Below are 26,109 nucleotides of genomic sequence, written 5' to 3'. Positions count from 1 at the left end.
CTGTCAGTCTGCGTCACCTCCAGATCTTTCCTCTGTGCCTCCAGAGTATCAGGATCTTGCCCTGGTCTTCAATAAGGATTTAGCACGTATACTACCCCGCCCCCCACCGCCCTTATGACTGCGCCATTGATCTTCTCCCTGGAGCCCCTCTCCCAACTAGTAGGCTGTTTAACTGGTCTTGTCCGGAAAAGTAAGCCATGGAGACCTATATAGATGAATGTCTGACTTCTGGTCTGATCCGTCCCTCCTCATCACCTTTGGGAGCGGGCTTCTTTTTTGTTGAGAAGAAGGATGCTTCTTTATGCCCCTGTATCGATTACCGTGGTCTAAATCACATCACCGTTAAGAACAAGACTCCTCTGCCACTCATCGATTCCCTCCTTCTTTTCCAAGTTGGACCTCCGGAACGCCTATAACCTCATCAGGATCCGAGAAGGTGATGAATGGAAAACGGTGTTCAACACACCCCTTGGACAGTTTGAATATCTTGTCATGCCTTTTGGACTCACCAACGCCCCCGCCGTTTTCCAGACCCTCATGAAAGAACTCTTCCGGGGTATGCTCAACCGCTTCATTTTCATCTACTTAGATGCCATCTTCATCTTTTCCCATTCTCTCGAAGAGCACCATCAGCATTGTTAGGTTAGTTCTCCAGCGTCTGCTTCAAAACAAGTCATGTGTTAAATCAGAAAAATGCGAGTTCCACGCCCCCTCCGTCACTTTCCTTGACTACATCATCGGTCAAGGCCAGTTGGAGACGAACCCTGTCAAAATAAAAGCCATCGCCGACTGGCTGCCTCCCGACAACCGCAAGGCACTACAAACGCTTCCTGGGCTTCGCCAATTTCTACCGCCGCTTCATCAGGGATTTCAGTAAAGTAGCCGCCCCACTTACCTGTCTAACCTCTACCAAGATCACCTTCAAATGAACCCCAGAGGCAGACTCTGCATTCTCCAAGCTTAAGTCTGTGTTCACGAGTGCCCCTGTCCTAAAGCACCTAGATCCTTTCCTCCAATTTGTGGTGGAGGTTGACGCCTCTGACACCAGAATGGGAACGGTGCCATCTCAACGGGATCCCTCTTCTCAGAAGCTGCACCCTTGTGCCTTCTTTTCCCGTCGACTCAGCCCAGCCAAAAGAAACTACGACTTGGGTAACTGCGAGTTGCTAGCTGTGGTTCTGACTCTTCAGGAGTGGAGGCACTGGCTTGAAGGCTGTGTTCCATCTATGGACAGATCACAAAAACCTCGCTTACCTCCGCTCTGCTCGCCGACTCAATCCCCGCAAAGCCGTTGGTCGCTGTTCCTCAGTAGGTTAAATTATTCTTTGTTGTATCGTCCCGGAAGCCGTAATGGGAAACCGGACTTGCTCTCATGTATCTACTCACCCTCAAGTCCCCAGGATACGTATCCCATCATTCCATCTGCCTGTGTAGTGGGTGCAGCAACGTGGAAGATTGAGTCGGTGGTTAAGTAAGCCCAGAAGGAGGTTTCGGACCCTGCCAGTGGTCCTCCCACTTGATTGTTCGTCTCTCCTGCAGGTCACAGGTCCTTCAGTGCGGACTTTCGTCTAAACTGACGTGTCATCCAGGAGCCCATCGTACTCTCATCTTTCTTCGCCATCGCTTCTGGTGGCCGGGAATGGCCAGGGAAACTTGTCAGTTTGTGTCTGCCTGCTCTGTCTGTGCCAGGAGTAAAGGTTCACATCGGCCTCCTGCTGGTCTGCTCACCCTTTACCCACCCCCAGCCGTCATTGGTCACATATAGCAGTAGATTTTGTTACCGGGTTGCCACCATCTGAAGGTAACTCAGTCATACTCACTATCATTAATTTCTCCAAAGCTGTGCATTATGTTCCCCGCCTTGGAAACTGCTGATCTACTGATCAATCATGTGTTTAAGCTCCATGAGATTCCTATAGATATTGTGTCAGATTGCGGACCGCAGTATGGACCACCTTCTGTAAGGCAGTGGGCACAGCAGCCAGTCTCTCCTCTGGCTATCATCCCCAGACAAATGGCCAGACAGAGCGAGCCAACCAGGATTTGGAAGCAGCACTACACTGTGTGACCGCTCATCACCCGGTCTCCTTGAGTTCTCTCCTGCCCTGGATTGAATACGCGCACAACTCTCTATCATGCTCTGCCACAAGCATGTCTCCGTCTATGGCAAGTTACGGTTTTACAACCACCGTTGTTTCCAGCTCAAGAGGAGGAGGTGTCAGTTCCTTCTGTAGAGGAGCAACTCCGGAGGATTCGGGAGGTCTGGAGGAACGTGAAGGCAGCTGTCACTCGCTCCGCCGAAAATAACAAGCGACTGGCAGACGTGCATCGCTCTCCTGCTCCTGAGTATAAGTTCGGGCAGAAGGTGTGGCTCTCTTCCCGGGACCTTCCACTTCAAACCAAGTCACGTAATCTGGCACCCCGTTTTGTGGGACCTTTCACCATTTCCAGAATAATAAATCCTTCCTCTGTCCGCTTAATCCTCTCGGAGTCGATGAAGGTACATTCCATGTTTCCCTCCTTAAGCCTGTCTCCACCAGTGATCTCAGTCCTCCGGCCATTCCCCCTCCGCCCCCCTGACTCATCGATGACCACCCCGTGTTCACGGTTTCTAGCATACTGGACGTTAGGCCCTGAGGATGGGGTTTCTAGTACCTGGTTGATTGGGAGGGATATAGCCCTGAGGAGCGCTCTTGGATCTCCCGCCGTCTTATCCTGGACCCGTCACTCCTCCGGAACTCTTATGAGGCGAACCCTGGCAGACCCGGCAGAACGCCAGGAAGCGTCCATTGAGAGGGGGGTACTGTGGTGATTATGATTTTGCTTTTATTGATTTTTATATATTTTTATTGGTGCTGTGTGTTTTTTTTTTTGGTTAGTTTCCAGGCTGGGCTGGACAACTTTGAGGAGCGCTCTCTCACCATTCTCACCTGTGACTGATCTAGCCGGTTAAAGCTTGCTTCCTCCTGTGCTCCTGTGTCAGATGATTGTCTCTTTTCAGTGTTATGCGTATGCCTGTTCAAGCACCCAGCTTGACATCAGAGTCCCACCCAGCTTTCCACCGAACCAGCCAACAGCCCACATCCGAGCCTCTCCACCCCTGCACGGAATCCCCTGGACAAGAGACCCACTCCCCTCGTATCCCGCACCCGAACACGGAGCCTCCTTCCCCACTTACCTGAACCCTGGATCTTTTCCTCGCTTCTTGGCATCCATCATGCTCTTTGATCTTTGTTCTGCCTTTTAATTTGGTCCAGTGGGCTTGGTTTCTTCTAGTCCAAGAAGCTCTTTTACGTTTTGCTTAAATCTGGTCCCTCCACACCACCACCTTTTTTTGCTTTTATCCAAAGCGACTTACAAATGAAGATATAACAAGCTATATAAAAATAGCTAACAAACTACAATAAACTGCATAGAAGGAACCCACTTGTCAGACTCTGTCAGAGGTGACAGAGTAGAAATAGAGTGCAGGCATAGAGGGAAGTACAGAAAGATAAAGTGCAGAGATAGAGGGGGTAGGGAAGTACTAGGATAGGAGATGCTCTCTGAAGAGCTGGGTTTTCATGAGTTTCTTGGAGATAGACAGGCTACCTGTTCTGCTAGCGCTCGGTAGGTCATTCCACCATCGTGCGACAATCCTGCGACGAACGGAGGGACCAAGTTGTGACATAAGCCTTTGCAAGAGCATTCAAATAGATGGGAGCCGTTCCATTAAGCACTTTGTCAGCTTACATCAGTGACTTGAATTTGATGTGGGCGGCTAAGAGTAGCCAGTGGAGTTCAATGAACGTGTGCTCTTTCAGGCTGATCGAAGACCAGACGCGCCGCCGTGTGCTGGACCATCTGCAGAGGTTTCACAGCACAGGCTGGGAGACCAGTTAGGAGAGCATTGCAGTAGTCAAGACGGGAGATGACCATGGCCTACACCAGGAGCTAGGTGGCATGTTGGGTTAGGTATGGTCTGATCTTTCTTATGTTTAGCAATGCAAAGCAGCATGAACAAGCAACAGAGGTAACATGATCTTTCAAGATTAGTTGGTCATCAATCATGACACCCAAGTTTCAAGCTACCTTTGATGAAGCAAGAGATAGGGATTCAGTTTGGATGCAGATGCTGTGGTGTATAGTTGGTTTGGCTGGGAAGACAAGCAGTTCAGTTTTTGAGAGGTTAAGTTGGAGGTGATGGGCTTTCATCCATGTTGATATGTCAGAGAGACAATCTGAGATTCGTCCTGAGACCGTGTGGTCGTCAGGTGGGAATGACAGATAGAGCTGGGTATCATCAGCCTAACATTGGTATAAGAAGCCATGTGACTGGATGATCTGGCCCAGTGAGGTGGTGTATATGGCAAAGAGAAGAGGTCCCAGTACTGAACCTTGGGGGACCCCTGTGGCAAGGTGGTGCACTGCAGAAGTCTGACCAAGCCAGGACAATTTGAATGACCGACCAGTGAAGTATGATTCAAACCAGGAGTGTGCTCTCCCTGTGATGCCCATGCTAGAGAGTATGGACAAAAGGATACTGTGGTTGACAGTGTCAAATGCAGCTGATAAGTCGAGCAGGATAAGTACAGAGGACTTAGCTGTCGCTCTGGCTTCTTTTAAGGCTTCTGTCACAGCCAACAGAGCCGTTTCGATGGTGTCCAATTTTAAACCCAGATTGGTTTGGATCAAGGAGGTTGTTATGTGAAAGGTAATCAGACTGCCCTTTCAATGGTTTTAGACAGAAACGGGAGGAGAGAGACTGGCCGATAGTTCTCCACATGAGTTGGAGGGAGGGAAGGTTTCTTGAGCAGTGGTGTAACCTGAGCTTGCTTGAATATGGTAGAAAATGTGCCTGATGTCAGTGAAGCATTAATCACATGCGTGACTGATGCAGCTATAGGAGGAGCAATGAATTGGAACAGATTAGTGGGAACGGGGTCCAGCGGGCATGTTGTAGGACGGCTACATGTGAGACATTTAGACACACAGCTCTGAGCAAGAGGGGTACATGAAGAAAATGATGCAGTAGGACTTCTGCATACAGATTTTGTGGTTCAAGGTTCGGTAAACTGTTTGCTTATAGCTACCACTTTGTCAGTAAAAAATGAGGCAAAGGTGTCTGCTTTTAGATTGGTAGCAGGAGGCGGAGGATTAAGTAGAGTTTTGAAGGTGGAAAAAAGTTTCCAGGTGTCAGTAGTACTATGAATCTTGTTATTGTAGAAAGACTTTTTTGCATCAGTAACACTGGATGTGAATGATGACATTAGCGCCTGGAGTTTAGCTAGATCTGCAGGATCTTTTGACATGTGCCATTTCCTTTTGGCAGCTCTGAGATTGGTGCGCAACGCTCGGCAGGTATCATTAAGCCAGGGGTGAGACTGGGAGGAATTGAGCGGGTTTGGTGGCTAGAGAACAAAGACTATCCAAAGATGAGCTCAGTGTAGAGCAAAGGGACTCCATGGCATCATTAACCTCAAGGGATGAGGTTAATGTTGGGGGTCGGAAGAGCGGAGGCAACAACGGAGGAGAAGCGGGTGGGCGAACGGTTGCGGGGGTTGCGGCGGAAGGAAACCATAGGGGTAGAAGCAGATGGTCTTCTCGGGAGACTCTCTCTGAACTGAATGAAATAGTCGTCAGAAAAGTGCAGAGGTGTGACAGACAGGGCCTTTGTGGCAGTTTCTTGTGAAAATGAGATCTAGCACTTTGCCAGCTTTATGAGTTGGAGGACTGCTGAGCAGTTGTAGTTCATACAAGTGCATTAGTGTCAGAAAATCTGAAGAGTTAGGACTGTCAAGTTGGATATTCATATTACCAAGGACCATTATGGGACAGTCATGCTCCGGGATAGAAGAGTGTAAGGTGTCTAGTTCATCTAGAAAGTCACAGAGTTGTCCTCGTGGGCGATATACGACAACCATATAGATTTTGACCAGTGCAGTTACCAAGATGGCATGATATTCAAAGGTATTGTATTTAGCATTAGGTAGCAGATGGTTGTATTTCCATTTGTTGGAAATGAGCGTGCCCATTCCACCACCTCTCCCAGATGTACGAGAGGTGTGGGAGAATGAGTGGTTGGTTGAAAGTGGGTAGAAGACCCAGGAGAACGGTACTTGTCTGACGGGGGGGTTGTTTTTCAGGAACTAGGCTTGGCACCTTAGTTCCAGTGAAAGGAACTCTGAATGCTTCAGCATACCAAGAGATTTTGGACAATTTCATGCTCCCAGCTTTGCAAAAACAGTTTGGGGATGCCCCCTTCCTGTTCCAACATGACTGCGCACTAGTGCACAAAGCAAGGTCCATAAAGACACGGAGAAGTGAGTTTGGTGTGGCCTGCACATAGTCCTGACCTCAACCCAATAGAACACCTTTGGGATGAATTAGAGAGACTGTAAGCCAGGACTTCTCATCCAACATCAGTGTCTGACCTCACAAATGCGCTTCTGGAAGAATGGTCAAAAATTAAGCTGCAAAGGGTGGGCTGACGTCATATTAAACCCTATGGATAAAGAATGGGATGTCACTTAAGTTCATATGTGTGTAAAGGCAGATAAGCGAATACTTTTGGCAATATAGTGTAAGTTTAGAGCATAATTTACGAAGGGTCATCATAGTTTTCTGTTGTTGGGGAGTACATTTCCTAAAAACAAAAGCTTAGACATAATGTGGGTTTGACATAAGCTCTATAATTAGTGTTTTATCTTCCCATTTCTGAACTTCTTTAATTCACTTTCTTTCTTAGCGAGTTCAGGTGACCCACTGATTTATGTAAAACACTTAGACTCACCTTCATGTTCTGTCTAACTCAGTACTTTTTCAGACCTGACTTGGTTTAAAACTAAACCCTTCTTTTCACCTACTCCTTGTTTGGATTTAAGACCCTAAACTAAATGGTTAGGTTTATCATTTCAAATTGCATGGTTAGATTTAGGAAAACCCCATACCTTGCACTAATGTAGAGCTTATCATCTAACATTTACAAAATGTTAGAAATCTCCATTTTCCGAGTCTGCAAGTCCCACATCATCAGCAAACAAGACATACTTGATTCAGACATAAGATAACATTTAACATATCTGAAAGTGATGCTTTGAGTTAGGAGAGAAAAAATAAGTACCGTATTTTGAGCACTATAAGGCTCACCTGATTATAAAGTGCACCCTCAATTATGGGGTCCATTTCTGTACTTAACCCATACATAAGGAACACCTGATTATAAGGCGTATGTATTCAGTAATGTTCTCTGACTGGTTTATCGCTGCCTAGTGTATGTATTATGTCCCTGTGTCAGCGGGAAATGGTCTGACGGTCAAGGACAACATCGTCAGTCGTTTTAACACTTATAAATTGCACATCGGTCTGCATCACCCATCTCAGACTGAAGAACAGGCACTCACTGGGACATGGGCAAAAGCATTAATGATGACACAATTCAATTGCTAAGTACGAGCTGGATACAATATTCGCCCCATTCGGAGTGAATGGCTGGGATCCACCTAACCCTGGATTCACACCAAACGCAAAGCAAGCGACGGAAGTGACCAGTTGCCATTCATTTCCAATGTATGAGAGCAAAGAGGCGCGGCAAAAGTGAACGTGGCGGTGAGCGGTGTGAAGGGAGAGCAGTGAGTGATGCGGAGGGGGTGTAATGACCCGATGAATGCTCGGTGCTCCACACAGTAAATTCGCACACAAAAAATGGCGGTATCCGTGACAGATTTTTTAATCCATTGCACACATAAAGTGCACCAGATTATATGGCGCACGGACGATTTTTGTGAAAATTTAAGGCTTTTAAGTGTGCATTATGCTTCGGAAACTACGGTATTTGTGTCTCTCTGCACAAACACAATGATTTTTGTTTTTGTGCCTATTTCACATTTTACCATGTGAACTTGCCAGGATGTCTGCTTTCATGTGCTGATGTTTATTTCTACAAAATGTTTGAAATTTCTGAAACCGTACTGACAAACGTATCATCTGAATATTTTCATCACCAAAGTTAATGAAATTAGGTAAACAATAAATGACAGACAGATGTTTGAAAAAGTTTATGAAGCCAAGGCCGGCTCAATCCAGGGGCCCCCTCAAATAAATGTCTTGCCCCCTCAAATCAAAATTTTTGGCAGGTGACAAAGCACATTTTAATATAACCACTAAATTAATATATTACAAGTTTACAAAAGTAACTGTAGTAGCAGAAAAATCCACCGAAAAAGAGACAAGATACAGCATCAGCTCCCTCTCTCTGTCCCTCCACTGTGTGTACCTTCACAGGCTGTGCAGTACACACACACCCCAGTAAACATCCAATCACTGATAGTATGCAAATGAGCCAAGACATAGCATGACTGTGTAGTGTCAGGTTTCAGCATGGAGCAGTAAGACTTTTAAGAACCAGCAAACTCTGCCAAATTTTGGGGGTGTTTACTTCGTCACACAAGCACAGAGATGAGTGTCCACGTCCACTGCATGTAACAGATTGAGGACAAATGACCTGTATCTGACAGACCCCTACTGTACGTAAAACCCCACCCCAGGCTGTAGTTCTGCACTGTTTTGTTTCATATAATCACAGCGTTTTTTATTATCCAGCTTACTTATTTTCCACTCCAGCTTTAAGCTTCTCACAAAGAGAAAGTTAATGCTGTGTGATGCATCTGGTTTTCAGAGCTTTTAAGAAGTGTAGTCTAGAACTGGCCCTGCCCACAAGTAACTTAGGTTTTTGGTTTAACGTGAACAAAACTATACAACCACTTTATTTTCATAGATAGAGACTTTTTTTTCACAAGAAATGGCACTTGGAGATTTGGGATTAACACAAAGCACAACATTAAAAATGTGTGACACTGGCCATAAGCTGCTCCTTTCTTCAGAGTGGTTTCTCAGCCTGGTCTTCTCTGTCTACTGTAAATCGATATGAGAGCCATCGTGTCCTGTTCTGCCTACTGTGCAATAATGGTGCTGGTGAAGTGAAATAACCTGCCAGAACAGTTCTCACCTCCAAACCAACAGACTGTTATCTCTGCAGAGACGAGTCACACATATTTCACAACTTGACAACCGCTGCATTGAAACAATGAATCTGTCCTTGTAACATTACAAATGTAAATGTTAATATTTAGGTCTAAGACTTAAAACATTCCTGCTCATCATTTTACAAACCTAAAATTATTAGAATCAATGCTTTAAAATATATAAATATTCCTCTAAATGTGTAGACACCCATCCATGTTCATTTTTAACAAACTTGTGAAAGCAAAGTTGAAAAGAAATGTGATATTATTTTCAGATGTATCAGCAGATTTATGGACTTTTGTGTTGTTTCTCCTGATGGATGTCTTGTTTACCTTAGATGTCTCTCTAATAGAGTTCTCCAGCAACTGCTGCTCTGTTCTCATGATCCAATTTCATCATGCTCTATGATTGGTTCTGGCTTCAAACTCTTGATGACTGCTGTGGAAAAAACCTGGCAGCCACCATTCTGCACTATCAGGCTAAGCAGAAGTCATGAGGTCACATTGTAGCCAATAGTTTCACGACACCTTTAATGTACACTAAACACTAAAGTAATTACAATGAGGTCCACTACAGCGTAACCATCAGCTCAAGCATCATCTGCAACAAATTGAAGGGTACACATTTTGGAACCTGTTTAAGTCTAGTTCAGTTTACAGTCCTGCTGATTCTCCAGATCCCTCCAGATAGCCATTGTTTACAGTCAGAAAGGCTAGCCCTCAAAAATGAAAAAATGGATCTGATGCAGAAGTGCCCTGAAGAGCAACAGCCCGACGGACAACAGGGTACTAGCTCAAAGAAACAAACCTCTGATCCCTTTAGATTCCCATAGAAAGTCCTTGTTAATTTCTAAGACAATAAACTTTGTCCATAAGTCATAATGCCATCATTAGCATATTCAGTTTGCTTGTGATCCTTCTGGTACTGTAATAATTTTTACAGGCAACTTCAAAACACAGAAACCAACACCAACAGAAAAGATGAAGATGTGACTCATTGCCCAACTTAGATATGTCATCCATGCTGATTGAATGCAGTCTCACATTGCTCTTCTTGATTACAAAACAGTTATAAATGTTCAGTGTGTCTGGTATGACATATAACAGCATAGAGTGCAGCTTTCACCAAGTGAATTAGCCTCATCTTACACCTGTATTGAGGAAAAACTTCAGTGACTGATCTGTACATGAAAAACATTGAAGGTCCACGTTAGAGACAGTGTTTGGCATATCTTATCTGGGCCTCTGTTGGCAACTGGTGGTGTGCTAGTGACTTTTTAATATAGATTGATCATTCTAAAATAGTGAAAACAGAATCCTTATCTTCATGTAATTCTACATTAATTAAACATACTGTAGTTCTTAATCATATTGCATATTGCATTTCTTTCCACAACTGTTGGTATTAGGATAATGGATTGTGCTTTCAAGCATTTCAGGCGATTTAGAAGCAGTTTTTTAGGTGTTTGTTGTGGACTTTGGACTGTGACTTTGCAGACATTTTAGATTCAACACATTTTTAGATAAAAAATTACAAAACACTGAAACAGAAATAAAGACACAACTTAGACACTTTTTTAGATTTAGATTAGAGCTTTGGAGAAAATTATTTTTCTGACCAACTGTTATAGCGCTGTACAGCACAGAGATTTTTTTCGTTTGTTTTTTAACAGATCCTCAAACTGCACACTTTTAGATGTGAATTTCCTAGCTGGCATTGTTGATCATGCACTTTTTAATTTGCATCCTGAATGTGTAGATAGGAATTTCAGATCTTTCTCTGTCCCAAAATAAAATATTACTTATATTTACTTAGATATTATATTATCTTTTATTTACCTCAGGAGTTATTAAAGCTCCCTTGGGGCAACCACATTATGTTAACTAAAATTTTTTACATAGAGTTGTGTGAAATAATTAGTCATAGATGTTTTGTTTTCTTATCAGGTGGTAGATGGCAGACCTAGTCAACTGACGTGCCTTTGATTCTAGAAGTTTACAGCTCTATGTACTTGACACCTGAACACCAATATGAACACTTACAAAGTCTGTCATGTCATCTGAACAAAGTGGTTTGAATCAGCAAAGTGATAAGTTAGTAATCCACAGGATGTGTGAAGACCAGATAGTATGACATCCTCAGAGGCCTAATATCAACAACATGGAGCCAGTCTGGAATCACATAATGCTCCTGAAGGTCTATACAGAACAGCTATGTGGGATTCTACAGCACCTCTTCAACCTCCTGAGTCAGGAGATGTTTCCAGTGCTGTGAAAAACATCCTGCCTTGTTCCTGTACCTAAAAGCTGCCATCAGTGACTACAGACCATTTGCCCTAACATCCCAGATCATGAAAGTCCTGGAGATACTGTTATTGACTCACCTAAAAAAGCAAGTGAAAATCTTTTAGGACCCACTGCAGTTTGCTTATTGCCCTGGGGTTGGCATTGAAGATGTCATCATCTACCTGTTTTATGGAGCCTACTCTCAACTGGACAAAGCAGTTCTTTGAGTTCTCCAGTGCTTTTGATACAATTCAGCCTATACTGTTATGTAAAAAGCTACAGAATACATATTCAGGCAGATACCCCCACAATCACCTGGATTATTGACTACCTGACAATCAGACCACAGTTTGTGACTGATGGGTTTTGTTTTTGAGAAGGTGATCAGCAGCACAGGAGCACCACAGGGGACTGTACTCTTACTGTTTCTTTTTACTCTGTACACCTCAGACTTCCAGTACAAATCAGACCTGTCATATCCAGAAAAACACTGATTGTTCCACAGTTATTGACAACAGACTGGACAGGAAATACAACGTTGAGGCTGTCTACAAAAAAGGGACAGAACAGCCATGCTTTGCAACCATCTGTTGGTACAGCACCATCAGAGCCAGAGGCGCAAAGAAACTGAAGAAACTGATCAAGAAGGCTGGCTCTGTGCTGGGGACTACCCTTGAGCTACTGGAGCTGATTGTTAAAAAATAATTCTGCACAAATTGGTTAAAATTAAGGCTGGGCAAATATTAAATTGTTTAATCGCATGATTTCCTGTGATTAATCACGATTAATTGCATTGTTATACGCAAAATCCAATAATGAATTCAAAAGTAGCATATAACCCTGTTTTATTTTGAAATCACTAACTTCCTTCTCATTTCAGGTACCTTGCTCTTCCTCCTGTGTCAAATGTCTGATTGTCTTTCCTGATTCCCAAAGTGTTTCCACCTGTTCCCCTTGGTTCCTCATGTGTTCAAATAGTCTGCATCTCCCTTGTCTTGTGCCAGTGTGTTGTTTCTGTTATGAGCTTCATTACTAGCGTCTTGATTCCACAGTTTCCACGTCGGTGTGCCTACGTTTATTGTTAAGTTTCATAGTGCCTGTGTTTTAAGAGAGTGACTTTCGTTTAAGTCCGCCTCAATAGGAGAGCGTGAGTTATTTTGTTATCTTTCATAGCCTTTCAGTTTTCCTCCGAGAGTGGGGAGGTTTGGTTTGATAATTTTCATAGCTGCACTCTCCTCATCCATAGTTATTGAGGAGAGTGCTCAGGAGTTTCACACCCGTTTCATTTGCTCTGTGTGGAGATCCTCAACCTGCTGTTTATTATCAATAAACATTCTTGCCTTTGAAAAAGACCCTGCATCTGTGTCCTGTCACCTGACAGGTGATAAGACAATTCAACGTTGCAGTGCTTACAAATAATTTTGGCTCTGTCAACGAGGCCGTCTGGAAGAACTTTGAAATGAAAATGGCCATGTAAAAGTTTCGTAACCTTCTCCATGTTTGTTTAGCCCACTTCATCCGCCATTCTTTCATGCTTTGACTGTTTCCTGTGAGCGCCGCAGCAGTAAGCAACATACTAGGCTCGCTCACGATGGACTTTTTCAAACTAAAAGCCGGTGAACAACAGACATTTACAATAAAAATAATAAATAACAAAAACTGTGTTAATGGGAGACAAATAATTGTCGGTGATAATGAATAAATTAGTTAATGCAAAAATAACGTGCTCAGCCCTAGTTAATATAAATACCAATACTGACCATGCTCTTCATAACATCATGTTGAAACAACAGAGTGTGATCAGTGTGAGGCTTCTTCAGCTCTGCTGCAATAAAGAAAGAGGTCCTTCCTGCCAGCAACAATAACTGCTCATGATGAAGGCTTGTAATGATTGCTTACAATCTTTTTTTTCTTTCTTTCTTAAATCACTGTAGCAATAAAATTTCCCTTTGGGATAAATAAAGTGGGTTTTTTTTCATTCTATGAAGGGACAGAAAATGTAAGACCCGTAAGGACCCTGTGAGTATCAGTGACAGCTTAGCTAAATTCTACAGCCTCATTTTATAATCGTCATTGACATATATCTAAGTTCGATGCAAAGTCCTCAATAGAGTCCAGAACAAAAATGCTAAATTAGTCAGAATTTAAAACCCCACTGTTAAACATGCTTGTAACATATGCAAATAATCTACTTCACATACTTTAATAGCAAAACTAGGTAATGTTAGTTTTATAGTAACATCTTGCAAGACTATTTCATAATCTTGAGCTGCTCTGGTTGCTAAAATTACGAAGTTTTTTACAGGAAAAGTTACACCACTGTGATCTCTCTTCTATTCCTGTGTAAACTGCCTTTTGTTTGACAATGTTGATTTTCTGATTTTCACCAGATTGTCTTCCGGAAGATCAGTGATGTGAAACGTGAGGAAGAGGAGAAGTTGAAGAGGAAAGATGAAGCTCCTCTGAATCTTCCTCCAGACCATCCAGTCCGACGACTCTTTCAGCGTTTTCGGCAGCAGAAGGAAGCCCGGCTTGCAGCTGAGCAGGTCTTTCAGGGAGCAGAAGATGTGGAGAAAGGTGTCAGTCACATGGACCCTAGAGGTCTGCAAATACTGGCCTCTACTAGTATTGTCATGGTGGCTGACAGCCCAGCCACACCCACCACCTCCTCAACATCCACAGCATCCTGTTCATCCAGGACCTCCAGCCGAGTCACACTTAACAATATTGTCACTCAAAATGGCAATATTACTGGCTGCAAATCTGCAGAGCCATCAAAGGCTAAAGGCTGGGGACGATTCAAAGACTCCGTGGTGAAAGCTGAATCATGGAGCAGTGTTTCCAAAGCCGAATCCATGGAAACACTGCCCGATAGAACTAAGTCTCACAACGAAATGTCTCTCAAGAAAACTGACTCCTGTGACAGCGGCATCACAAAGAGCGACCTCCGCTTAGACAACGTTGGTGATGCCAAAACACCACAGGAGAGGAGTCCAGTCCATCCTGGTGAAAAGAGTCTCTTTTGTCCTATACCAGAGCAGTGCATGCAAGCCTCTTTCCTTGAGCTGAAACAAGAATTAAGAAGTGACATTGGATCACTGAATAATCGCATGGCAGCCCTGGAGACTCAACTTGCAGAACTGCTTCAACTTCTGAAATCCAGAAAGTCATCTGGCTCCACTTTTGGAATGTCTCAGCCACCCTCCCCTGGTTCCGATAAGGGCAGTCTATCTTAAACTGGACTTGGAATAAGTTTGAGGTAATCACACAAACTAGCATGCCATAGCAGAGAAGAACATCTGACAGCTGATGATAACAGTCACTTTTGAACATTTGTTGGGCTCTGCTCCTTGAAATATTGCAGACTGGAACTGGAATGAGAACAAAGCCAATATAAAGCAATTCTTTGCTCGAAGAGTAATTACAATCGTGATGGCATCTTTGCTTTTTAGGAAGTTTTGATACTCTCAGACCTCCACAAACTGTTGGCAATAACTGATGGCTTTAATATTGTTCTTTAAACAGGACTTTGGCACTGTGAAAGACATTGGTGTCAGGTTTTATTTGATGGTTTTGCTCAAATGAAAGCTCATCCAAAAAGTCTGTTAGTCTGCTAATAACCTTCTTCTACTGATGCAAATGAATGGATTGATCAAGGCTTTTACCACTGTGTTAACATAGGTCAGGGTACAGGTTTGATTGCATTGTTGGGCCTTTATATAACATCATATCACATCATATTCTATAATTGACCGGTTCTTAATAGAGTCCGTTGAAAGTCTGTCATCCTGAAAGCAGGATTCTGAATGAGTAGATCATTCTGGAACAGGCTTTTAGATGACTGTCTGTGATTTTTAGAGATGAGCTGACTGACCAGATCTTATATTAGAACCTGTCAGTTACCAGGGAGGGATTTAGGACGCAGATGCAGGGTCGTGGTTTCAAGAGGGTTTTATTATAATAAACACAGGACAGATGACGGCACTGCAGGGCGATCTCCCGCAGCGCAAACGAAAAGGGCTATGAAACGCCTAAGCGCTCTCCTCTGTAACTAGAGTGGAGGAGGAGCGCGGCTATGAAAATTAACAAACGTAAAATCTCTCCACAACGGGAGGAAAACCAAAAGCTATGAATTCTTAACAAAACAAAGTCACGCTCTGAAAATGAGGCAGATAAAACAAAGACGCACTCTTTCAAAACAGAGGCTCTATCAAACTTTAACTTAAACGCTCTCCTTTAACGGAGGCGACTATAACAAGTAAGAACGAAAAATCACTCCGTGAAAATGGAGAAAAAACAAAGCTATGGAACTTACCGTAACATAAATAGACTAAGGCTATGGACATTGAATAAATTACACAAGGCAAGGTGCGCTGCAGGAGAGTCGCTCACTGCAGGCTCGTGGGATCATGGAGACAAGACAAGGTGGCTGGTAGTGACGCTCGTAATGAGACAACATACTGGCACAAGACATGGGAGACGCAGACTATTTGAACACACGAGGGACCAAGGGGAACAGGTGAAAACACTTGGAATCAGGGAAGACAATCAGACTCTTGACACGGGAGGAAGGGCAAGTTACCTGAAACGAGAGGACAAGATTAGTGCTTTTCAAAATAAAACAGGAAATGACGAGACGTAAAACGGAAAATAAACCGTGACAGAACCGTTTTAGAGTTATTAGAATTTATCACAGATTAATGTCCTAATTGTCATGTAAACTAAACACATTGTGCAGACTTCATTGTGAAGTCACTGATGTTTGAAATCAGTAATGTTGTTATGTTCTGAATGAATGTGAAAGAGGGAGCAAAGGGAAAATGAGGCCCCAACTGTCTATAATACTAAAGTTTCCATTCTGCACTGAGTTTGACAGTTGAGGGTGCTTTAGAATTTCTTTAAAACCATTTTCAAATGGTTATTTTGTCGCCTTGTTTTGAAAGATCAGTCACATTAGATGATACCTCTGATATCACTGGTAGTCTAAATTCAAGTGGAATATGTATTGGTCATGACTTCCAGTACATGTACTCGGCAGAGTATTTGTTAAATCAACTCTTAGCAGATGACAATAGGCAAAGTTACACTCAAGGGCTAAAAGTAATTGCATGTTGGTGATCTACAGAGCTGCGTTGTTCTTAAGCACTCTTGTCTCCTATAGGGAAACCCTGTATTTCACACTGTGTAATCCACTGTTAGCCTTGCCTGGCCCATTAGTACTACTACTAATTTCTACACGTTTTGTAACTTGTATGACCCTATTGAATGTATGAAATAAAACAAAATCAAAAAATCTGCTTGCATGTACAGATTAAATCTGCAAGTGTAGATTAAATTTACAAGTACGAAGCAAATCTATAAGATTCTGAGTACAAGTCACTTTTACAAGTTTGAAAATACAAGTTATTGATATGATTAAGTGACAACAAACAGGTCACTTTTGACACAAATTGGTTATTGATTAGTGTGTAGACGTGTAGATCTGATTGGTGAGTAAAGCTAAGCATGTCCTTTGGGTATTTAGTTAGTCGTGTTAAAGGCAGGAAAACCTGTTCAATGAATGTCTTTTGTAGTCTCCGAATTTACATGAATTTTCAGATATGTAGAATTGATTTGCACTTTATATTTTTAACTTTAACTTCTAAAAGCAGATTTCATCTATACATTGACTTGATTTGTACTTGTATTATACGCTAAAATACTTACAGTACAATCGTACAAGTTACTAAATGTACGTCCTTTGTACTAAATCAAACCTCCCTGCAACTCCAGAATTGACAATGGAGACATTATTGAGCCTGGCACTCATCTGCTGGCCTGCTTTAGGCCTGACAGCTTAAAAATAACTAATAAGACCATTCCTTACTTGCACAAACATTTGATTTTTTTTATGCATAACCCAACTTTATGTTCACTTTTTGCAATATGGAAAATTCTCATCTTTATGAAGATTATACAGACAGGATCAGCGGAGTGTTAAATAAACATGGCGCATTTATTGGCAAGAGAAGTACTCCGTGTAAGGTAAGGATCACACAATTGATGATGACTATAGCTTAGAAGCTGATCAAGTTAAATTCTATTGTACATTTTTTTCTTATTGAGAAAGAACCCATATGTGGCCTGTTTTTGGAATGCCTGTTTAAAGCGGAACTCCGGTATTTTTAAACCTAGACCTTATTTCTGGCATGAAATATGTTTATCTACTCACCGAGAACAGTTTGGCGAAGGTCAGCGTCCTTCGGAAGATATTTAGATTACTGGAGATCTGTATACATCCATATAACAGGAGAGAATGGAGCTGAGACGATGCAGCCTCTAAATAAGGTATTATGTGTCTTTATTTCACCAATACTTTAAGCCGAATGAATGAACAAACGTGTACTATAACTCTGTTAGCCCATACGTGTTGTTATGTGGCTACTTGCAGCTATAGGAGAGCTAACGGAGGGATTTCTACACAGGCACTCTACTGGGACCACTTCATCCTTCATATTCTGTGGACCTCAGATTTAACTTATAGTCAAAGTTGCGTCAATTAATAATTAATTGCTAGATCAATATATTGTTAAATAATAATTCAATTGATTCCAAAACAAAAATATAATTTTTGTCTTGAAAGCATGTCAGCAAAGTCAATGAACCCTCTTGGTAAGATGTTTCTGTGTTTGAGGTGTGTTAGTGTCTCCTGAATGAGATATAATTTTCTGAGCTCCATCTTTTGTCTATTTTTTATTGTATTAGCCTTCTTTGTTTGTGTTCAGTGGTGTGTTTCTCTTGGTGAGGAATCTACAAAGTTTAAAAGCCTATATTGTCAGCGCTAAGAAGATGTTATCCACACAACTGTAACAGGAGTTTATTTTGTTCAATTTGCCATAATTTGTTCAATGTCAAATGTACCAACAAATACATTTTTTTTGTGCCATACTCTGGCATGTTTGTTGAAATGACGCTATAATGGAAAATAATTAGTATCCTGTATAGTTAGAAATCACAGCAACCAAAGCTCTCCCAAGACTCGCGCATTGGAGATATTGACTTTTACATTGTTCATTTGCTCTTTCTTTGGCTTTAGCTTTAACATTTTTGTTTGTCTACATCAAAGTTCAAATGCTTTCTAGAAAATGAAACCTTAAAGTCCACTCCTTTAACAAGTCCACTTGTTTAACTGTGGGATTTTAAGATTTTGCCTTGTGCAAAAAAAAACAAGCAACTTATGGCTTTAATAGTACATTAACCATAACTCCACCTTTTTCCTCATCCAATGAGTGGGCATCTGTATGCTAATGAACTCCACCCACATCTCCATCTCTTAGGACTTCCTCAAACTCTCCTCTCACCCTGTAATAATCATTCTCCTATACTCATATCGTAACAAACAAACAGCAATAAGATAATAATCAGGACCGCTAACTATCACTTACTGAGCACCAGAACTATGTGCTTACACATAAGATGCAGCAACCACTTGCACTCAGCTCATTTTTATTAATATATTGGTACAGCTACACATGGAAGAGAGACAGACTACCCGGAACAGCTGCCTCCCTGGGAAAAAGCAAGCTTCCCCACAGACTTTTCGAACTTTGTCACAGAATGAGTGTGTTCCTGGGGAGGGACAATCATAGCATGGAAATAGAGCTGGTTTGTGGCCAGGTTCCTGGCAGTGTTACTTGTAGCTTTTTCCCTGGCTACATGAACTGCAAACAAGTGTGCGAGGAAAAAAGAAAATAATAAAATAATTTCCTACATACTGATGTTGTCTCCAAGATAAATGGCTAAAGTTGTGTCAGTACTCACAATTAAAAGAGGAAGCAGAGACAAACAAATCTTTTAAAATTGGCCATACACAGTGAAAATAGAGAAAGAGATTTTTGCAAATTGTTTTCAACTTGGGGACATTGTGGTTGCCATTTTTTTCCCCCAAGTATTGAACATGTATGTTTACTTACAAGAGAAAAAGCTGATTGTTTATGTGGTCACTACAGCCTTATTGCCAGGAAAAGTTGGTACAATTTACATATCTGGGCACAATAAAAGTGGAACATAAATATGTTATATGCTATACATACTTGCCAACACTGTCTACATACCTAAAATTTATATTTTACTTCTGGGACACATGCACATATACCTTTTGGCTGATGCTTGAACGTAAGCATTATCAACAAATAAGTGGACAGGTAGGATTGCAGTTGGTATAAGAACAAATCCTTTCACCTGCAAGACCTCCAGTCGCAAGGGTAGAACATATGTACAAGCTTAAAAAAAATGGAATCATCAATCTAATCAATAATGATTACACATATTTTTGGTTTCGAGGAATGGAAGTGGTAATGTCTTTTCCTGGAGACTGGATGGCTCACTCATGTCAGTAACATGTTTGCTATATCAGAACTTATCTGTAATCTGTGTTTTCACTTGACATGATGCACATTTATTCATAAAAAGGTAAAAAAAAATTAAAAAATTAAAAAAACACCTCATGCCAAAGTAACAGTAGTTTTGTGAAATTGAGAAAGTTGTTTCAAATAAACCTTTTCAAAATGTGAACAAAAATAAATAAATAAAAAGGGAAACAGTTAATCTTACAAGTTCTTTAAAGTAACTAATTCTGATCTTCCAGCTTAAATGAGCATCCTTAAAAGAATAACATGGTATCCTTCACATACATACAAATAGCTTTACTTTTCCTACTCCCTTTCTTCTGTGACTGTTCACTTTGAAGTTTTTGTCATCATTACAACACCTGCAGGTCATGCTCATTCAAAACCAAAGTCAGTATAAACATTTCCCCAGTGTCTCTTATGCCTCAGACAGGTTTATTAGATAGCAGAAAGCATGGAAAAGGACCGTCTTAATTTTCTTGGAGCTAGTTGTCACCAAGATATACAAATTTATCACCACATTCACGTCAGTCTTCAGTTAATGCACATTTAAAGAGCATTTTAATGTTTGCTTAAATAAGTAGGCTACATTTTAAGCAAACCAAGCTGATAATGGGGAATAAACAGTAACTTGTGTTTGGCATAACGTTTTGTTGACCAGTTTTCAGTTGATTTAAAAATCTATTTAAAAAACAAGAGAAAATTAGCAATATCTACAAAACTTAAATGTTCTCTTAATTAAACATTTTGTTTGTTTGTTTGTTTTTTTGCTTCCAACAGAAGAAATTTACTTGTCAATTAAAAATATATTCACCTGAGATGTGTAAATGATTACCACAAATGTACGTTTGTCTTGACTTTGGTAACACATGTATCTAGTGTAGGTGTGATATTCTACTGTAATAATATGCAGTTAATGCCATGAATTAAGACAGGTTGTTGTCTGTGGTACTTTGTGTCTGTCAGGCTGTTCCATGAACTCTGATGCACTTTGGTTATCTGACTTTGCTGCATGATGCTGGTGTCTGAAAACCGTTTTTCTAAGAGAAAAGTTGAAACCGAGTTGACTGCCTTCCTTACTTAAACATCTCAGAGGACTCATCTTTCCCTCCGCTGTCAGTCCCTTGTATGTTATGACTTAAGTCTGTGCATGAAGAGCACCTCAATGTTAAAATGGTTTGTTTTATTATCGCTTATGCACTGTATTGAAAACTCACAGCACAATCAAACTATAAGCAAAATAATACTGTAAAAAAAAATTAAATCAAATATCAACAATAAACAATTTTATACTTTGTAAATGTATCATCCTGGTTCTTTTATTTTGTGTTGGAGGGATGATCCGGTAGTTGGGGGTGGGCCCCCCGGCCTGGTCTGCTGCATGCGGGCTGCACAAGGGCAGATGTGTCTGCAGTCTACCGGTGAGGTTTTGTTTGGTTGCTGTGGATCCGTGGGCATTGTATCCCAGTCTGGGAGATCAGGTCGGCTCTTTATGTGGTCCTCTATGGAAAGCCATTTGAGCATTGGACCGGTCACCCGCTCCGCTCAGTGTAATCTGTCTGGCAGGCGCAAAGAAGTGTCAGCACATTTAATCAATCATAACTCGCTGAATGCAAAACTGATTTTTACCGTGGTTTTTTTCTGCAAACGTCATACATGTAGACATGATACCGGACACATGATTTGGCATATTTTAATATTCATAGTAGGCTTAACAGTAATATAATATTCTGGCATGTGATAGGTAGGCTATTTTGCAAAAGACACACAATATATAATATATTACACACACCTATATAAAAACACTAATATATGATAGAGAAGTAGAAACAGATTGTGTCAGGAACGTGGGTGTGAGAGGGAGGACCCATATGCAGAACTTAAAAAAACTAGATTTATTTAAAAAGACTTGATTTATTAACAAAATAAAGAACAAAAAGCACGGCTGAGCCGGATGTCAGTAATTCTTCAATCATGGAAACAAACAAAACAAAACTAGACTATGATAAATAACAAGAGGCAAAAACCTGACCTGACAACATTTGAGAAAACGTGACTTGAACCATGGAAGTAAGGTGAAGATTCTGCGATGTGCTGAGGGAAACCTGGAAACTAAATACTATGGGGAGGTGATTAGTGATGGGGTGCAGCTGTGAAAGAAAACAGTCGATTTGAGTGAAACTAAGTGACAGGGGAAAAAAACGTGACCAGAAATTAACCAAGAAACCTGAAAACAAGACAAAACATAGCTCAAAACGTGACAGATTGTGTACAACTCAGCTATTTTAATTTAAGTTGAAAAATGAAGAAATAATACATTATACATCCATATATAAGATAATACACAAGAGACAGAAGTTATATTTCAGAAAAAAATGAACGTCTGTATCTACATATATCTAAGAAAAAATGAAAATCTATATCAAGATTTATTCAAATTGGGTTTATTGGCCTTCCGACGGGCTCACCACCCGTGGGAGGGGCCAAGGGGGTCGGGTGCTATGTGAGCTGGGTAGCAGCCAAAGGCGGAGGCCTTGGCGGTCTGATCCTCGGCTACTGAAGCTAGCTCTTGGGACGTGGAATGTCACCTCTCTGTTGGGGAAGGAGCCGGAGCTGGTGCGCGAGGCTGAGCGGTTCCGGCTAGATATAGTCGGACTCACCTCGACGCACGGCTTGGGCTCTGGAACCAGTCCTCTTGAGAGGGGTTGGACTCTCTTCCACTCTGGAGTTGCCCGTGGTGAGAGGCGCAGAGCAGGTGTGGGCATACTTATTGCCCCCCGGCTGTGTGCCAGTACATTGGGGTTTACCCCAGTGAACGAGAGGGTAGCCTCCCTCCGCCTTCGGGTGGGGGGACGAGTCCTGACTGTTGTTTGTGCCTATGCGCCAAACAGCAGTTCAGAGTACCCACCCTTTTTGGGGTCTCTGGGGGAGGCACTGGAGAGTGCTCCTACCGGAGACTCCCTCGTTCTGCTGGGGGACTTCAATGCTCACGTGGGCAATGACAGTGAGACCTGGAGGGGTGTGATTGGGAGGAACAGCCCCCCCGATCTGAACCAGAGTGGTGTTATGTTGTTGGACTTCTGTGCCAGTCATGGACTGTCCATAACGAACACCATGTTCAGGCATAAGGGTGTCCATATGTGCACTTGGCACCAGGACACCCTTGGCCGCAGTTCGATGATCGACTTTGTGGTTGTATCATCGGACTTGCGGCCGTATGTCCTGGACACTCGGGTGAAGAGAGGGGCGGAGCTGTCAACTGATCACCACCTGGTGGTGAGTTGGCTCCGCTGGTGGGGGAGGATGCCGATCAGACCTGGCAGGCCCAAACGTATTGTGAGGGTCTGCTGGGAGCGTTTGTCAGAATCCCCCGTCAGAAGGAGCTTTAACTCCCACCTCCGGCAGAGCTTCAACCATATCCCGGGGGAGGTGGGGGACATTGAGTCTGAATGGGCCATGTTCCGTGACTCCATTGCCGAGGCAGCTGATCGGAGTTGTGGCCGTAAGGTGGTCGGTGCCTGTCGTGGCGGCAACCCTCGAACCTGCTGGTGGACACCAGTGGTGAGGGAAGCCGTCAAGCTGAAGAAGGAGTCCTATCGGGCCTTTTTGGCCAGTGGGACCCTGGAAGCAGCTGATAGGTACCGACAGGCCAGACGGGCCGCGGCTTCGGTGGTTGCTGAGGCAAAAACTCGGGCCTGGGAGGAGTTCGGTGAGACCATGGAGAACGATTTCCGGACGGCCTCGAAGAGATTCTGGTCCACCATCCGGCGTCTCAGGGGGGGGAAGCAGCTCACAGTCAACACTGTTTACAGTGGGGACGGAGCTTTGCTGACCTCAACTAGGGATGTTGTGAGTCGGTGGGGGGAGTACTTCGAGGAACTCCTCAATCCTACCAACACGTGCTCGGAAGAGGCAGAGTCGGAGAGCTCGGAGACGGGGCCTCCCATTTCTGGGGCTGAGGTTGCCAAGGTGGTCAAAAAGCTCCTCGGTGGCAAGGCCCCGGGGGTGGATGAGGTCCGTCCTGAGTTTCTCAAGGCTCTGGATGTTGTAGGGCTGTCTTGGCTGACACGCCTCTGCAGCATCGCGTGGACATCGGGGACAGTGCCTCTGGACTGGCAGATTGGGGTGGTGGTCCCCCTCTTTAAAAAGGGGGACCGGAGGGTGTGTTCCAACTATAGGGGTATCACACTCCTCAGCCTCCCTGGTAAGGTCTATTCGGGGGTATTGGAGAGGAGGATCCGTCGGATAATCGAGCCTCGGATTCAGGAGATGCAGTGTGGCTTTCGTCCTGGCCGTGGAACAGTGGACCAGCTCTATACCCTCGGCAGGATCTTGGAGGGTGCATGGGAGTTCGCCCAACCAGTCTACATGTGTTTTGTGGACTTGGAGAAAGCGTTCGACCGTGTCCCTCGTGGAGTCCTGTGGGGGGTGCTCCGGGAATATGGAGTGCCGGACCCCTTGATAGGGGCCGTTCGGTCTCTGTATGACCGGTGCCAGAGTTTGGTCCACATTGCCGGCAGTAAGTCAGATACGTTTCCGGTGAGAGTTGGACTCCGTCAGGGCTGCCCTTTGTCACCGATTCTTTTCCTAACTTTTATGGACAGAATTTCTAGGCAGAGCCAGGGCGTTGAGGGTGTCTGATTTGGCGACCTCAGAATCGGGTCTCTGCTTTTTGCAGACGATGTGGTTCTGTTAGCGTCGTCAGGCCGTGACCTTCAGCTCTCACTGGAGCGATTCGCAGCCGAGTGTGAAGCGGCTGGGATGAGAATCAGCTCCTCCAAATCCGAGACCATGGTTCTCAGCCGGAAAAGGGTGGAATGCTCTCTCCGGGTCGGTAATGAGATCCTTCCCCAAGTGGAGGAGTTCAAGTATCTCGGGGTCTTGTTCACGAGTGAGGGACGAATGGAGCGGGAGATTGACGGGCGGATCGGTGCGGCGTCTGCAGTATTGCGGGCTCTGCACCGACCCGTCGTTGTGAAGAGGGAGCTGAGCCTGAAGGCGAAGCTCTCTATTTACTGGTCAATCTACGTTCCCATCCTCACCTATGGTCACGAGTTGTGGGTAGTGACCGAAAGAACGAGATCGCGAATACAAGCGGCCGAAATGGGTTTCCTCCGCAGGGTGTCTGGGCTCTCCCTTAGAGATAGGGTGAGAAGCTCAGTCATCCGGGAGGGGCTCGGAGTAGAACCGCTGCTCCTCCGCATTGAGAGGAGTCAGATGAGGTGGCTCGGGCATCTGGTTAGGATGCCTCCTGGACGCCTCCCTGGGGAGGTGTTCCGGGCACGTCCCACTGGGAGGAGACCCCGGGGAAGACCCAGGACACGTTGGAGAGACTATGTCTCTCGGCTGGCCTGGGAACGCCTCGGGGTCCCCCCGGAAGAGCTGGAGAAAGTGGCCGGGGACAGAGACGTCTGGGTTTCTCTGCTCAAGCTGCTGCCCCCGCGACCCGACCCCCGGATAAGCGGCAGATGATGGATGGATGGATGGATGGATGGGTTTATTGGCATGAATGGTATCAACCATTGTTGCCAAAAGGAAAACATACCGAAATACAATTACATTATAAAACAATTAAATTTAATTATTTACATTTAATTATTATTATCTCTCTGAGAGATCTCTCTCAAAAAAAATTAAAATCTATCAGAAAAAAAGAAGAGATAGATGATGGAGAAATCCTAAAAAAATTTAAATTTTCAAGTTAAACACAAGAACATGACGCCACCGTGCCCCAAACCATATTTACACATATTTACACAAAGTTGCTCATGAAAGTTTAAATTAGCTAAAACCCCTGAAAGAGGACTTTTTGCAGAGCTTATTTCTCGTGCTCCCTTTCTGCAGGTCAAGAGAGGTGAGTTTGGCAATGTGGTGCAGCCTTATTTATAATAATGGTTGTCGATGCCAAATTGTGTCTCCTCAATGTGTTCCCCATGCTGAAAAACATCCTTCGTTCCTCCTGGACGAGGTAGGTGACTGTTGACGTCTTTGGAGCTGGCCTTGCTGAGGCTTGGTGAGTCACCCTCTCTGCAGCTCTCAGCACCTTCACTGTGCCTTGTGATGGAATCTAAATCACTATCATTACAGGGTTTCATTAAGTATCAGATAGTTGAAATCAATACTCATCTATTCAAAATATACAGAGATCAGTGTACTTATTTCTAAATTGTATGTTTGCAACAGGCAAACTTCGTATTTGCTTGACTTTCTTCTCTCCATAGGCCTGCTTTGTACTACAGAAAATTTCACACAGAGCTTTATCACTCTAAAATGTGTGATGATATGTGTAAGGTTATATACAAACTTTTGTGAATAATACAGCCGGTGTCACCTGTGTAAAAATTCCTAGTCAATGTTATACCAGCAATATTTGCATTATTTCTACAATAGCATTATTGTATCACTTGTAATCTCAGCCTGTGTTATGGAATATA

At 43.2% G+C, this 26,109-nt stretch overlaps 1 protein-coding gene across 1 annotated transcript in view; it reads left to right on the top strand.

Annotated features, from left to right (window-relative positions):
- The window catches only part of LOC140304775 (voltage-gated delayed rectifier potassium channel KCNH1-like), a 78,169-nt gene extending 57,168 nt beyond the window's left edge, over positions 1 to 21,001 (top strand). Inside the window, exon 11 of the mRNA XM_072383544.1 lies at positions 13,679 to 21,001. Coding sequence (XP_072239645.1) covers positions 13,679 to 14,524 — 846 coding nt within the window. The 3' untranslated portion in view covers positions 14,525 to 21,001. The remainder of the gene's footprint in view (positions 1 to 13,678) is intronic.
- The last annotated feature ends 5,108 nt before the right edge of the window (positions 21,002 to 26,109 follow it).

Source organism: Leuresthes tenuis, unplaced genomic scaffold, assembly GCF_036924035.1.
Source record: "Leuresthes tenuis unplaced genomic scaffold, fLeuTen1.0.hap1 SCAF_4, whole genome shotgun sequence".
NCBI classification, from domain to species: domain Eukaryota; kingdom Metazoa; phylum Chordata; class Actinopteri; order Atheriniformes; family Atherinopsidae; genus Leuresthes; species Leuresthes tenuis.
This window is presented reverse-complemented; position numbering and strand designations above follow the sequence as displayed.